Source organism: Passer montanus, unplaced genomic scaffold (genome assembly GCF_014805655.1).
Source record: "Passer montanus isolate IOZ18808 unplaced genomic scaffold, ASM1480565v1 scaffold19, whole genome shotgun sequence".
Classification (NCBI taxonomy): Eukaryota; Metazoa; Chordata; class Aves; order Passeriformes; family Passeridae; genus Passer; species Passer montanus.
Window position 1 is genome coordinate 4,510,244 of NW_024366480.1, and position 15,964 is coordinate 4,526,207.

Consider the following 15,964-nt stretch of genomic DNA (forward strand, 5'->3'; position numbering starts at 1 on the left):
AGTCAGTTGTAGAATGATAGTGCAAATATGGGTAGATGGGAGAGGAGATCTTTGCATCTGCAGTCTATAAGGAGGCATTTTAACAAATGCTAAAAATTACTTAAAGAAAAAAAAAAGGACTGTGCTTTCTCAAGAAGGGATCAGGACACAAGTGTATAGAAAAAACTTAGAAAGTTTCTTGGCTCTTGGCCAAGCTACAAAGTTTATGAAAGTTCTAGTAGCAAATCTGTGATGGTCTATTTTTAATTTTTGCTCATCCTTTCTGTTCTATCTGGGATCACAAGCAAATATGCAAGATGCATTGGGTCAAATACAGAGACATTAAACAGGCAAGCTCCTGCTGACTGCAGACTTAGACTGGGTAGAATAAAATCAGAAATTTCCTACCCCATTAGAAATATAACATGGAGAGACATCTTCCAGCAGCTGTAACTGAATTGTTTAAGGGTTTGTTTCCCTTAACTGTTTTACTGCCCAGGTGGGTATTATTACAGTTGCAGTTGAATTTCATAGAAATGACTTCCCACAAGCCTGCATTTGCAGAGATTCTCTGTTGGTTAGGGTGGTCTGCTTGAACCAGGGGAAACATAGAAGATTATAGGATGGAGACTGATATCTTCTTGAAATAAATGTGAACATATGATTCTTTTAATTAAATCTTAAATTAATTATGTGAGGTTAGCACTGACCATGGACTTGCATTTGGTTGACTCAAGACCTTGGCCAAATTCACATTATCAGGGCTCTATCAAGCAGAAGATGACAGCCATGAGGGCTACATAAAGAACTGTAATTTCCTACAATTTCACCTGGGTTTCCCAGCTGGAAGCCTAGGAAATTGCCTGCAAGGAGGTATTGGTTTGCTTTGATTATTCCTGTCCTTTGCTGCGGTTAGTTGTTTTGATATCGTTCAGAACTTGCAAGTATTTCAAGGGTAAGATTAGAAAGAAAAAAAATTTAGCTGGTGGCAAAACTATGTAAAATTACTAAATCCAGGAGAGGCACAAACCAGAGAAACTGGAGGATGCTGTCTTCACATCCCCTTCCTGTTCAGTGTTTCTCTCATCTTGGACTGTGCTGGCTGGCGGCCAAGGCTTTTCCAGTGTGGCCTTTGCCCTGGTGAACTTCCTGCCACCCAGAGCCTTGCATCTGGGATCGTGCTGATGGCGTGCAGCTCAGCTGAATCTACCCATTTGATCATGCTGTCTTTGCCAAAGGATTCACTGGGTATTAAAATGTTTGGGGTTTTTTCCCCAGCGTTGCCATATTAGAAGCTTCTTTTCTCAAGATTTATTTGGTACAGCAGAATCAATAACTCCTAGAGAGTAGGTGTGGATGGGGTGTGGGTGTAATGTTTGAGAGGGAGCAGGTCTGATATATGAAAATATACATTAAAAGCAATGTAATCCCAAGGCGTCTTATTGGCAGAGCAGTGCAGGTAAATAGCAGCCAGTGAGGTGTCCAAGCTCCACTGAAGAACTGAAGTGGAAGTGTGTGACCTCACCCCTGCCTTCTGGACCTACTTGTAACACTGTCTGGTGGAAGTAAAAATATTAAGGGGCAGCCTTCAAGACAACAGGTCTGAAGGGATTTGCAAACACTGTTCATATTCTCACTCAGTTAGCTGCCTCTTTTTGAATTATTCTTTCATCTCCATGACCTCTAAGGGAAGTCCAAGTGCCCAACACAGAAATGTGAAGTATGTTAATCTGTACCAAATGTGTGTCACAGCTAGTTACTTGGCTAGACTTGGCTTTTTCCTGTTTTGAGTTCTCAGTAAGTTTTCAATTCACTTTCCCTTTCAGATTTCATAGGGAGTTTGCCGTTAATTATGAATCCAGCAGCCGAATTACAGATCAGGTGGATTTCCAGTCCTGTAGTTCTCAGTTTCAAGAAAGGATTTTTTTTGTGTAGCTTTTGTCTTTTAGGAAAGTCATGTTAAACTACTCTGAAACATTTTGGATTCATAGCAACTGGGGGTTGAGAGCCATCCAAGGGAATTTGTGCCTGGGCAATGATGAAAATTCCAAATGTGAGAAAGGAAAGCTAAATTATAGCTACCAGCCCTTCTTTCCTTGACTAACATGTACCACATCTTTATCCAGACACTACTTAACAGAGACTGTAGTCATTGTTCATAGGGTGCCAGTCACAGCACTGGTAGTGCCCAGGCTCAGGCCTTCCTAATGCCCCAAGTCTTACTGACTCATTGTGTCCTTAGTTTCATTTTTTCTCGTGTATGTTGTTGTTAACAGTCCTAAAAGAGGTAGCTAACACAGTTTTTCTGCATTCACACATAAAGCCTCAGTTTGGTGGCCTGGCTTCCAGAAGTCTCACTGGTACAACAACATCCCTTGCCTTGAGCAAAGGCTGTTTGTCCCTCTGCAATTTGGAGTCTTGGGGGTATTTCTTAAGTAACTGAAGACAAATTTATCTCCCCCCATCTTTTGTGATTCTTTTTAACATCTAAAGAATATTAAGGTCTGCAGTAGTTTTCAGTGCTGGCAAGAAGGTTAAGGACTAAGACCAGGGAGTAGATCAGACAAATTTGAATTTATCTTGTAGCTTTCAGGCAAAAATAACTCATTACCTTGTACAAGATTTCCCCCTTGTTCCCCTCCAAATCTTGTAATTTGTACTGTTAGAGTGAGTCCATCTAGATGCTGTGAATGTGATGACAGTAGGATCAGAGGGCATGAGTTGTGTTACATGGTCACAGTCGTGCAGTGGCAATGCCGCTGCTGAGCCCAGTGGAGCCTTTGCAGCCTTTCTCTCCCCTCTGGCTGCGCCTCCCACTGTGGCCATCTCTTTGCTGCTCTGCCAGCACAAAGGCTTGTGGGGCTGCATTGTACACTGCGGCAGGGATGTGATCTGTCTGAAGAATAACTCAAAAAAAGGGTTGTTTTTTCACTCACATCTGCTGTTTGAGAGAGTTTGTCATCCAGGAAAATTCGTTGAGACAAGCCAGAATAAGAGTGTGTAAGGGCAGGGATGAGACAGGGGCTTCCTAAAGCATCACTATCACCACAAGCCATTTGTGGAAGAGAGCTCTACTGAATCAAAGCCAGGAGTTTCACACCTGTCAGGGTAAAGAAAAGCCTAACAACCCCTCGTGTGCTTACTAATCCCATCTCTCTGTGTGTATAATGTTGCCTGGCACACCAACCACAACAGAGAAGTAAAGCTCAGCACCGGGACTGGGTAATGTACCCAAGTTTAACCTTGGAACAAGTGATTTTTTTTTTCTCCTTTCAGATATATTTGTAATTTTAAGGCTGGTAGAGCTCCAGATGTTTGTAAAGCCAGGAGTTACAGGATAACCCTCTAGTCACAAGGAAATGTTTACTAAATTAATATAAGTGTTAGTACTGGTAAAATTAGTCCATTGGGTGAGAGCTTGTTCATGCAATTAAACATATCAGGCATGGTAAAATGTAACTCCTGGTGTGGAATTTTTTTTCTTTTATGTTTTGACAGTTTAAGTTGTGGCCCAAAGTTGTCTCTGCTTCTAACTCCATTAAAACAGTGTTCTCAGGCCAGGCCCCAAAGAGTTGCCAAAATATAGGTGAAAAGGATGTGGCCCTGCATGCTGTGGTTGCAGTTTTGTGGCTCATATTTTTGAATTGAAGATGCAAAAAACCCAACATTGTCCTGCATATTTGGTTTTTAGGGCAAGTGAGGGAACTGAACTACCCACTATTTTTTTCCAGTCATTTCAAAACTTGGGCAAAGAAGCTATGATTCTCCACAAATGGGCCAGCGTCCATCCTGCTAGAGTCTTGGCCTGAGAATTAACTTCTACATAATTACTTCTGTATGAAAAATACCATCATATTTTTTGGTTCATCTGCTCGTCATCTATTGAGTTACGTGGTGAAGATATCTCTTGGACCATGAGAATTTGTAGTTTCAAAAGATGCCCTTTTCTAGCTGCCCGCCCCAAAAAAAAGGGTTACCAATGTAATTTGTCCCACAGACATGACAGTGCATGTGTGTTTTTATTTCATGTGCAGCAGTGCTATTTGAAAGTCAGTTCATTTAGGAAACAAAATATATTGCAGATCATCTTATTCAACCTGTTACTTATCAGTCATGTGAGATGATGCCTAAAATGCTTTCCTAGTGTCTATGCTTATATGCTTTGTACCTGTCTGCTTTGCTTCTGCCATGTTATAGCAAGGTTCCTCCATTTACCTGTACAAGTGTGAAGAAAACAAAAGCTAAAGAGGGCAGGGCACAGTGCCTGTGGACAGCTAGCAGCTATCATCAGAGGGAGGACGAGGAACAGAAATGGCATTTGGGTACCTAAGCAGGTGGGCACACTGGTAAATGCCTGTCTGCCAGCTGTGCTCTTGAATGTCTCCCCTGTGAAGTCTCAAATTACTTTGAACTCATTTTTCCCAGTGTTTATTTTCATACTGGTCAGGCCATTTGCAGTCATCTGCATGGTAATGTCAGAAACAACTATTTCTTTACCTTTTCTTTGATTTTGCTCTCAAAGGCACAGCTAAAGGCAACCCAGACTTGCCTTTTTTGAATGTCCTTTCCAAGCCTTTTAGATGAAACCTGGGGAGGTACAAGCCAAGACAGAGGTGTAAGAAGACCTAGATTGTGTGTTTTGTCCTATAACCAAGGGACCAGGCCCCAGTGCTTTTCAGCTTATTTCTGTAAATGGAGATTTAGATTCTGGAAGATAGAGATTCTTCACATTAGATTAAATTTGCTGAATTAAAATTTCAATACTGTATTTTCAACGCAACTATGATATGTCCATGTCTAGATCACTGATAATATTAAAGGTACATATTTTTTAAGTTCAAACCATCTTCAGTGCTTAATTTTATCTGTCATGGATTAATATTTGTTTTCCTACTCAGTGTGGTGTATTTCATCTGTGCAATTGACTGAATCTGCTCCAAGTTTGATATTTTTTTCCCTCCTATTTCAGTGCTTTTATATGTGAGGAAGGAGACAGATGAGGTGTTTGATGCCTTGATGCTGAAATCACCCACAGTGAAGGGGCTAATGGAAGCTGTAAGTATCCAATGTCCTCACATTGCTTGTCTTTCTTGGCAAGAAAATCTTGAGGCTTTCCGTGTATTATTGAGGTAAACCATAATATAAAGATGAAGTTATTCCCAAATACATTTAAAGCATTTCTTAAAGGCTTTCTGGAGCCCTGAAATGCTGGTGTTTTCCTAATTCAGTGTTATCAGCAGGTTACTGGGTTTAAACAGCATCACAGAGCTGATTATTTGAGAGCTGACCTTTGAGGAATTGCAATAGTTAACCAGTGTCAGGGAAGGAGAGAGGTGCAAGCTTCATTTTCTGAAATGCTTCTTTCTGAACTGATGGTTCAGAGCCTGTTGAGTCTTTTCCTGTAATGCTTGTCAGTACATTCCCAGCCTGGTTTCCAAGAAGAGGCCCAAGGATGCACTGTTTCTGTGGGAATTTCATGTGGCCTTTGTGCAATTGCTGTTCAGCATGTAAGAGGCAGGTGCTGAGCCAGTGCAGACTTGTCATTCAAATTTTGTCTCAAATTCCTTCTCTAGTCCTCACTTACAGCATGACCTACGTCACACTTGCCTCTTTGCTGCTTCTTTGAGTTTTTGCTTGTTACCCATTAGCTGTTACCCATAAGAGTTGCTGTTTCCATGTTTAATCTTGCTTATATGAGCTGATGGCTCATGAAATTTGGTAAGGGAAGAGTTAAGAAATAATCAGTGGAGGAATGTGAGATTGACATGTGGGATGCTGAGTTGATTTCCAGCCTTGTTTACGTGTAGGGGAGAAGACGGAAATGGATGAAAGTGCCCCTGGAGAGCTCAGCCAAGTGCTAGATGTGTGTATATTTATACTCTCTTAAAACCGTCACAGTATCTTCTTGCATTTGCTGAACGCTTTTAAGGCAGTAAAGATTGAGTTATTTGGTCAATATTTGGCCAGTAGCAGAAGGCAAAAAAAGATTTATAGGTTAGTGAAGTTGCTTAAAGCATCTATTTAGATGAGGGTATCTCTGAGGAGAGTCAGTGGCATGCTAAGGATGTCCTAACTGTGCTTCTGCTGATGCTGGTTGTTAGCTGTGACTGCAGCTCAGCTGTCAGGCAGAGCATATAGATAACAAAAACCAGACTTTGCTTGAAGAGGCAGCAGTCTGATTCATGGTAAACTGCAACAGGATTTAATCTTGTCTTTGTATGGAAGTTAAAAGTATGTTATAATCCTTCTATAACTGTTCAACCTAACATGAATATTTTATCTCCAGTAGTCTGTGCCTCTCCATGCCTGTTCTCCAGCCACCATGTAACAAAAACAAAGCTGGTGCAGAAGCAGGAAGGGTTTCTGCATACCTCAGTCAGTGCAGCTGCTGACTCACTGGCATGTTTTCAGCACCAGAGAAATCTGATCTGTTGTAAAATGTCCCAGTTCACTGGAAGGAACACATTCAGAAAATTTTAATTCTCTTTGGTAGGATATTGTGGATAAAACAATGCCAAAAAGCTGTCAACCTGCATATTCTTAAATATTCTCTCTACAGTCATTGCAGCAAATCATGTAATTTTGTAATTGTGCATATCCTAAATGCGTCATTCTGTTCTCAGTATTAGGAATTTAGGAACTGAGCCTCTGAGTATTACAGAGCCCCAGATCTGAAAGGGAGCTCTGGTGATCCTAAGTCATAATCCTCATTCTCTGTTTATGGATTTTACGTATTTTTTCTTTTTGTTAGTCACTATTCTTGATCTTTGACTTTTCCCCTAACTTTCTGTTATTAATGATCTGGTTTTCTCAGATACTATGTTCATTTTACTCTCACATATAAACCCATTCCAAATTAACAGTTAGATTCTTTTTCAGATATCTGTCTTTTGGCAAATATCTAGGGGTTTTGGGTTTCAGAAACACAGCATGTCTCAGAAAGCGACTCAGATGTTTGGTTTTTGCTAATCAGTCTTGATCAAGTGAAAATAGCAAACCATCACACATATGTGGTGACTGACCAGCTCTACATCCTGATTTCAGCCTGATCCAAAGTCAGGATAACTGGATCTCCGTAGGTACCTCAGTCTTACATTGTGCAAAATTGCATATTTATTCAAATTAAAGAAGACCGTTCAAATTGGGAAACATCTCCCAAAGTCTTTCGATAATTAAAAGCTAACAGCTGAGTTCAATAGAGCTAGCTTAGACTATTAGATACCTGCCTATATATCTGTGATCTTCCAGCCAGTGTAGGGCAGCAGACCAGACCATTTAATAGAAATAAGCTGGCAAAGGTGTTTTCCTATACACCTTGACCCACCCAGATAGTGCCCTTTCTGGTTTCCTGACTCCAGCAGAGAGCATTTCTGGTGGCCTGTGCAGTCAGACAAACTTGCCATGCCAGGGGACTGCAGCCCCCAGGGACACCCAGATGCCATTTCAGTGCCACTCAGAAGGCTGTTGCACTGCTTCAGGCATCCTAACAAAGAAACCTCTGCTCAGAAGATTGACAAATGGACAATGGAGATGATAAGGAAAAATATTCCTCCAAATAAAGACACTTTAAAAAAATTTAATGTAGCCTGCTTGGGTTCAGGTGAGAAATCCTGTTGTTTCTGTGGAAGTTGGCAGTAAGTGGTGGTCCCCCTGTGCTGGCAGCAAACACTCTGAGAAGAGGGTGTTAAGTGAGATGCCCTAGCAGATGCTCACCCTGTGCTTTCTCCAATTCTGCAGCAGGACTTAGCACATTTGTACTGGAGACTATGAGGGGGAGGCTCTCCCATACCCCCACTTTAAGCCTTGCTTCCACAGCTTGCTGTTTGGTATAATTGGTTGAATCCCAGGGGTTCCTGAGAAATGTGCTTATTCAGTCAGCTGGAAGTCTTTTGCAAAGCTCAGTAATCCCTGCATGTTATATAAATCCTACACCTGTCATAGGCAGTATGACAGGCAAGGCTTTCTCAGCCCAACCTCTCATAGTTTATGTAGGAAGTGATGTCCCAGAGTCCCAAAGTGCTTTGAGCAATATTTGGAATGCATGAGTGTTAGGTATGCCAAATATCCTAGGGAAGATTTACGCTGGAATGTGCAGAATGCTGTATATTAGCTGCTATTAAGCCTCCTTGGCAAGAAATGTTTTGCTCGGCTTGTTTATTTGCATGGAGTCAGTGAAAAGTGTCTTCAAGTGCTGATCTTTACAATATCACTGGGCTTCAGAGTTAACAACCCAGAGAGGGAGATAATTTCCTCATGTTCACACACTTGTGACACTTTCTGCAGTTTCAGGTTGCCAGTTTTTCTCCAATGCCTGTTACAAAGGATTTTTTTCAACTGTCTGATGAAATGGAGGCATTTTTATTATCCATTTTTATTATTGCTTTAAGTTAGGGGTACAACAGAAGCACAGATATAAAAATTCAACACCAGATTGTTTATCTGATGTAATTCTCTTCATGATAAGCAAGGCCAGAGAATAATAAAGAGTAAATGAACAGTGAAACATACTGGTGAAAGTGAAAACTGAAGTAGCAAATACCACCCAAATTCAGTTTGTATTTTTTCTCTGCTAGGTAGAAAACTTAGGGAGTGGATGGGTCTGTTGTACCCCGTCAGTTATTCCCCTTTCTCTTAGCCACTGATATATGCTAATAGTCAGAGGACACTGTTTTCAGTGTAAGAGAAGTTTTTTGGTTCTTCAGAGTCCTGGAGTTATGCTGTAGAATGCCAGTCAAGCTGATAGCTTGTGTATTATTAGGGATAATTTGTTTTTAGGTACAAAATTGCATCTGGGCTAAGATGACAATTATACTATTTCAGGTGATGTAGACAAGTATAGGCTAATTAATTCTCTCTTTCAGAGAATCTTGGCTGTCTGGATGGGAGCCATGCTTGGTGTTCAACCTGTAGCTCTTTGAATCTGTCCTCAGTGCTGAGTTTATCCATTCCATTTTCTCTTTTGTGATAATTGCTTTAATGTACTTCCCTAAAATACCTTTTCTCAGCAGAACTCTGAATGCAAACACAAAGAAAGGATTTTACAGTGCCTGATGTTTGCCAGTCTTTAAATGGATTTTTAATTATGCATTTCAGTTCTCTAATGCAGAAGATAAGCAGTCAGCTCTTTAGCTGCAACTTCATTTCACTTGGGAAGAACTGGAAACTTACTTTGCTTGGCAGTAGAGCACCACAGAACATTAATCACTGGGGGGGAAAAAAAGTAATTTTTCTGTAACTATTTTGTCTTTTGGGACAATCCTCTTCTGAAGTGTGAACTGTGAGACCTGTTCCCTCAAAGAAGAATCATAATTTGGAAAGCAAACCTGGCTCAGATGAAGGGCCCAGGGACACCATCTTCATAAGCACACCACAGACTCACTGCAGAATAGACATCCAAAAAAGTTACAAGTACACTGCTGCAAAGCAATACCAAAGCATCCCAGTGAAGTATTATGTTGGCATGGGTAATTTGTCAGCTAAGTAGTTCTTCCTTCTAAAGTTTTACTGTATTTTCTGCTTTATTGTTTTAGTTGCTTTAGTAAGAAGTTTATTTTAGAAGTCCTTTACTTTGATAACACACTTCTCTGTGAAATCTCATTTTGTTATCTATACACTCAGGTGATGTTCTGTGAACCAAATCGTGTTTTCATTTTGTTACTGTAGTAACTTCCCAACAACACAGAAGCTTCTTAGTCCCTTGTGTTTGATGTTGGTAGCCCTCCCACAATAAAAGGTACCTTGAAGAGACTTTTCAGACAGAAGTACCACCATGGAGAGTCCTGTTAGCTTAATAAGCCTTGAAATGTCTTTGAGAAATAGAAATGTGTATGCTTTTGTTGCTCCATTGGTCCATCAGCTCCTGTTGGGTTGCCATGTGTCTGCCTGCTGCCTGGTGGGAGAAGCCTTTGCTTCCATGAGCCCAAGAAATCAGATTAAGGAACAATAGAAAGATCAGACAGAAATTCCCTGGTGAAATCTGAAGCTGGGAAGAGCACTGACTCCTTGAGCAGAGCACTAGGAGATGCTGGGGCAGTTCTGATGACTCACACCCTATAAAAACTACAGTATCTGAGCTTCTGGATAGAGAAAATTGTGGGTTTTGATTAAGCTGTTCAGGATTCTTGCTCTCCAAGTCATCCTCAAATGAAAGCATGACATGATTGTGACAGGCTTTTCTGTATAGCTATCCTGTCAAAGTTTGCAGAAATTTTGTTTTAATGTTTTACATAAGGTAAGAGGTGATATTTTATAATTCTCATTCATCTTTAGTGATTTTTTTTCTTTTTTTTTATTTCAGATCTCTGAGAAATATGGGCTGCCAGTTGAAAAGATTGCAAAACTTTATAAGAAGAGTAAAAAGGGGTAAGTTAGTTACCTACCTAACTAATGATCTGTTGCAGGATCCTTTAGAAGTACTCAGAGATCCCAATTACAGCTGGGGCCTCATGATGCTGGGCAGCACAAACTCTTCCAGGAGACACACCCATGTGCTTGAAATCTTCATGTCTGTGGAGACTGTAAGGGATGGCAGAAGGGGAAACCTGGATTCCAATCTGTGTCTGCCCAGTATTCATCAGCTCACTGTGAAGGAAGGGTTTGTGGATAAGATATGTGGATAAGATTTGTAGACAATATGCTTACTAACATCATGGAGGGCCAGCATGGGAGATACTGCCTTTGCTGTGAATGCAGTGTGGAGTTTTCCTGCAGTGTTAGGAAGAAGTAGGCCACTGTCTTACTCTGAAAGACAGGCAGGCAATGTTTGCTGCAGGCATTTTAGCTGAATAAATTTAGACATGAACATCACAGCTGGACTTTTAGAATAGCTAGGCTTCTGCTCCTTGCCATAAAACTAAATCTCACCACTGCAACTGTTTTTTAAAGTTCTATTTAACCACAATATTTTAGCAATATAATTTTAATCCACTCATTTATTTTCAGCTGTAACTAGCTTAGGGCATTGTTGTCTGGGGATTTTTTTAGCTTTTGAGAAGACAGGTGAAACTTCTCATGTTTTGCTTCTTTCTAAATGACAGAAGAAACACTTGGAGGTAGAGTGAGGAAAACACTCATATACACTTGTAATAGTCGTTGTTGATAGTCTCACATCCAAGCTGAGTTCCAAGTCTGTGAGCTGTGTGCAAAGCACAAATTCCACTGCTTCCCTGTGTTAGCAGTCACACCACAGAGGTGCAGCAGCTCCCACGGTGTGCCTGAGGAGTGGCACAGACGTGCCAGGCATGGGAGGCACCAGCTAGCTGGGTCTACCAGGGGTCTGAAGTGCAGCTCATCTGTAGGTAGCCTAAGTGTGTCCCTTAACTGCTCTGGCAAGGAGCAGCCTCTGATCCAAAGATTATAAGGGACTACGGGGCAGATCTTGCTGATAATTCCTGCTAGTGAGCCTGTACTGACACGTGCAGGAGTCTGGTTTTGTGTTGTAGAGAAGCAAGTACATGTGGCAGAGTGTATAGTTTTTCCTTTCATTGTCCTGGTACATAAAAACATTGATTTCTGCCTTTGTCACCAGCATCCTGGTAAACATGGATGACAACATTATTGAGCACTACTCCAATGAGGACACATTCATCCTGAACATGGAGAACATGGTTGAAGGCTTCAAGATCACACTGACAGAGATCTAGCCTCAGGCAGAGCCATTTTGTAAGGAACCACAGCATTTCATCCTTCTTGGAAAGCAGATTTCCCATAAAGTTGACAGATGTTGATCAGAGAAACTGTTACAAGACTGCATTGAAAATACTGTCCATTCTGCACCTGTGCACCCACTGCAGACAGACTTGGGTTTGTCAAACACAAGGCCATTCACAGTAACCTGGTCCCTTATTTATTGTTCCTCACTCTCTAGTGTACAAGCAGTTACCAGCCCCCAGATTTGTAACCAGATGACCCACTGCAAATGTGAAATGCAGCATTTTAATCCATACTTCAGTGTGGATAAGCTCATTCTAAAACACATTCAGTAACTACGCTGGGCTAATTTCAGAAATCTGGTATAAATCACTTTACCAGTAGTTGTCTCTGTCATTGCTAAAAATCTGTTGCAGTGCTAAAGATGGGCAAAGTGGCTGACAGTTCACTTGCTCAGACTGTTCCATATCTCTATACTGTATAGTCTTGCCAAATACCTCTGGTAGTTCTCAGCATGTAGCAATGAGGACTTGTAAGTAAGGCATTCAGCTACAAATGTCACAAATGTAAGTAAATGGTAAAGAAACCATTTTAACCTTGTATATAATGTTTATAATATGCAATAATATATTTTAACTACTGTATGTGGGCATGTTTACTGCCACTATGTTTTTGTATGTATTTGGTTTAGGGTTTAATAGAATCTTTCCTAGAGGATTAAATTGCTGCAATCTGTCAAAGAGTGTGTACTGAGAAGCTGATAACTGAATCTGTACTCATATGCTCCATCCTTGCTCAATTGTATATACTGAAATATTAGAGCAGACTCTGCTACTGGGTCTTGGATGCTCTGGCACAATGGGGCCCACCTTAGGTGTCCAAGTCCAGCTATAGATACCTGAGTCTCCCATCCAGCTGTAACAAAATCCAAGAGACACCATGTGTCTGCTGCCTGGTTTGCCAAGAGGTACAGAAGGGAATTCTTCCTGGTCATCTTCCTTTGATGAAGCAGAGGCTCCTAAAAGAAGGAGTCTTTTCTCAAACATGTGGTGGGAAGATTCTTCCTGCAGCAGCCTGTGCATCAAAGCATTCCTCTAGACTGCAAGAAACAGGACTTCAAACTCTTCCTTTTAAGTGTATTTTGCTCCTGTATTTCCATTGAATGATTCTGTTGTGATTCCTACGACACTTGGAAGTGTCCAAGCCTGGGCTTGTTGTAAATATTTTATCAAAACTGGAACAGTTTTTCCACTGGAGATTGAATATCCCACAACTGAGGAGTGGAGATTGGTCTCTCTCTCAAGGGCTGCATCTGAACCCAAGTTGAACTACATGGTTATTCCATCAAATTCCACACCTGCCTTCAAATTCTGTGAAGAGATAAAGTTGTGCAGGCTAAAATCATACCAGGAAAGGGGTTCAAGGCCTGAATGTCAGCACTAACATACCCAGAATTCACATAATGCCTGTAAAGTGCAGTGTGTATTCTTTCTCCTGCCCTTTTCTTTTGTCATGCGCTCTTTTCCCTTCTGATTCAGAGTTCTGTTGTAATTTCCTTAACTTTAAATAATAATGCACTCCAGCAAAGATGCTCTTGCTATGCGGCTCAAGAGCAAACAATCTGGGAATACAAGAGATTTATGATGGTTCCGTTTTTTTCTATTTGGCTCAGACTGACATAAAAAGTCCATGCTGACTTATCCCAGATATTTTTTTCTTAAAGAAAAAAAGAGGACAGTTGGTACAGGAGGCATTAGGAACTGGGACCAGCAGATAGGAGCAATACCATTAGTTCTTGTATTTCTCTGTTTGTGTTTGGAATCCTCAGAATATAATCTGGGATCTCAGGTCAAGATGTTTGGGCAGAAGCTGTGTGTAAAGCAAAGGAGTAAATGTATGCAGGAGTTGAGCTCTAGTTCTGCCCCCAACAAACCTGATGTCCAAGGGAATACTTGGGGCTGGCCTGGGTTGGAATGTGCTGCATTAAGGAAGGCCAGTGAGAATTTATGGATCACAGAGAAGGACAGGCAGTCCTGGCAGCACCAGCACTCAGGTTAATGGGATGGTTTTGTCTTACATTTGGGTTGAGATGAGCTGAGATCTGTTGGGTGCTGCAGCATCCTGTGATGAGGAGCAGTGTAGGATCAGTGAGAAGTGCAATGCTCCAGGAGTACTGGGGCTTAAGGAGCTTTCCATTGTCAGTTTAGGAGCTTTCAGTCAGCCACTGTCCAGAAATGGAAAGTTGCTTTCAAGACTAACTGAAAGCTATTCTAAATATATCTTAAGGTGTGCAAATTCCTGATAGTAGAAAGTTAATACTCCTGCCTTTAGTTCCTTCTTCCAGCCTCAATGAAGTTATCAGGAAGGTGCCTAGATTGGTGGTAAGATTATTTTAAAACAACAGCTAGAGCTAGGTAAGGATGATCACACTTTACTTTATCTGCCAGGGTTTGAGGACTTTGTTTCTCTGCTCCAGATGCAGAAGCATGACAAGCACTAAGACTGAATATCCATACTGCACCCCTTCAGTTGTAGTTACAGCATCAGCTGCTGGAGGAGCCCTGAGCCTTGGATGCTGGTGTGGCAAGCTGTGAGCTCTTGGGGTTCACCTTGTTGATCCAAATCAGCCCATCAGAGTGGTGGGCAAGGGGCAAGAGTGGTGTGAGTAATACAAACTTCTGAAGCAGTGGCTGCCGTGTGCCCTGCTTGACTCAGACATCCTGAGGAGTACACAGAGCTTACATGTATATTGTTTAAAATATGCATGTTGCTCTTGTTTGATAAAAATTATTGATTAATGCTGGATCTTCCAAATATTGTGAGTTAAATGGAAGTAAGTTTGGCTACTGTTCAGCAGGGGACAGGAATATCTGCCTTGCCTCCTTTTGTCTCTTTGTGGCACTGCTGTGGTTGTTTAAAGGAACAAAATTCTCATTTCCTTCTCTTCTTCAAGACAGCAATCTTGAATTTTAACTAGTGCAGCCTGAAGAGTAGCTTGCTGCTCAGTGCATTTTCCCTATGAAGAGTTGTAGCAGTGCAGTGTCTGTAGATGTTATGTTTTGAAAGACTCAAGATAGAGATGTACAAAAGGAGAACAGACTTCTGATTTTGGTTCCTGCTGCAGATTTGGCACTTTGTCCGTCCATTTGACGTTATATCATGAAATCCCAGTCAAATTCTCAAATTATAGTTCTTTCTTACAGTCAGGTGCTGATATTCCCAAAATAAAGTGCATCCCTTGAGTGAAGCTTTGTGGATGTACGATGATCACTCCATCAAGACATTTTGGAGGATTTCTAACACTGAGTGTAAACTACAAAGAAAAGAATGGGGTTTTTTTATGTGTGTCCTCTCTCACAAAGTTTTTGGTCAATGGAATTCAGAGATCAAATATCTTTCTTATATATTTTTTCTTTTGTTCTATGAATTGTTTAAATGTAAATTAATTCAAACAATTAGTGAAATCTAAACTCTCTAGCTGTCAGAGATGCTGTATATTGATTGAAGTGGAACTGGAAAGGAGTATCTTATGACTTATAAAATGTAAAGCTTATTAAATGTTTATATGCTCTTCCATTTCCTATTAATTGAGACAAGATACAAACAAGAATGTTTGTGCCAAAGATTGTGACAAGCCGTCTTTCTGGCAAACAAGAAAACTTAATGTATAAATAGTGTGCTTTTATATTAAGAATATAGCTCATGTAACTTAATAGTGTTGCAACTGGGAGAGGGGTTTGATAAGCTGTAAATACAGTTATTTTATTTTTTGTACATTTTTAAGAAGGAAAAAAATAAATATTCCTATGTATGAGATAATATTTCTGTTGCTGTGGTGTGTATTACTACATCTCTCCAGGAGAGAGTATCAGTGTGTACCAGTACCTGAAGGGGGTGCAGAGAAGATGGAGTCAGGCTCTTCTAAATGGTGCCCAGTGACAGGAGCAGAGGCAAGTGGACACACACTAAAACACAGGGGGCTCCCTCTGAAATCAGGGAATGCTTTTCACTGTGTGACTAAGCACTGGAGTAGGTTGCCCAGAGAGGTTGTGGAGTCTCTATCCCTGGAGATATTTAATGGTTCTGGACAACCAACTCTCATTTGCCCTGTGAACAGGGGGATTGGACCAGATGAACTGCAGAAACCCCTTCCAACCCCAACTGTTCTGTGATTTTGTGACTTGTTGGAGTGTCCTGTGAACCTGGCTGGAAGCACTGCCACTACATCTTTGTGACTCCTGGGCACCTGAGTTGAGATCCTTACCCACATCTACTCCAAAAGCACTGAAGCATACCTGGCCATATATCTTGCAGTAAAACATTTTCATCAAACATT

At 41.0% G+C, this 15,964-nt stretch overlaps 1 protein-coding gene across 6 annotated transcripts in view; it reads left to right on the forward strand.

Annotated features, from left to right (window-relative positions):
* GRHL2 (grainyhead like transcription factor 2) overlaps positions 1–15,410 on the forward strand; it is a 63,560-nt gene extending 48,150 nt beyond the window's left edge. For 5 of the 6 annotated variants that reach the window (XM_039706311.1, XM_039706309.1, XM_039706308.1 and 2 more), the window contains exons 14-16: positions 4,949–5,034; positions 10,277–10,341; positions 11,507–11,621. In XM_039706311.1, coding sequence (XP_039562245.1) covers positions 4,949–5,034; positions 10,277–10,341; positions 11,507–11,621 — 266 coding nt within the window. Of the gene's footprint in view, positions 1–4,948; positions 5,035–10,276; positions 10,342–11,506 lie in introns of all 6 variants that reach the window. The other variant, XM_039706307.1, reaches the window with a different exon arrangement.
* Positions 15,411–15,964: the final 554 nt, after the last annotated feature.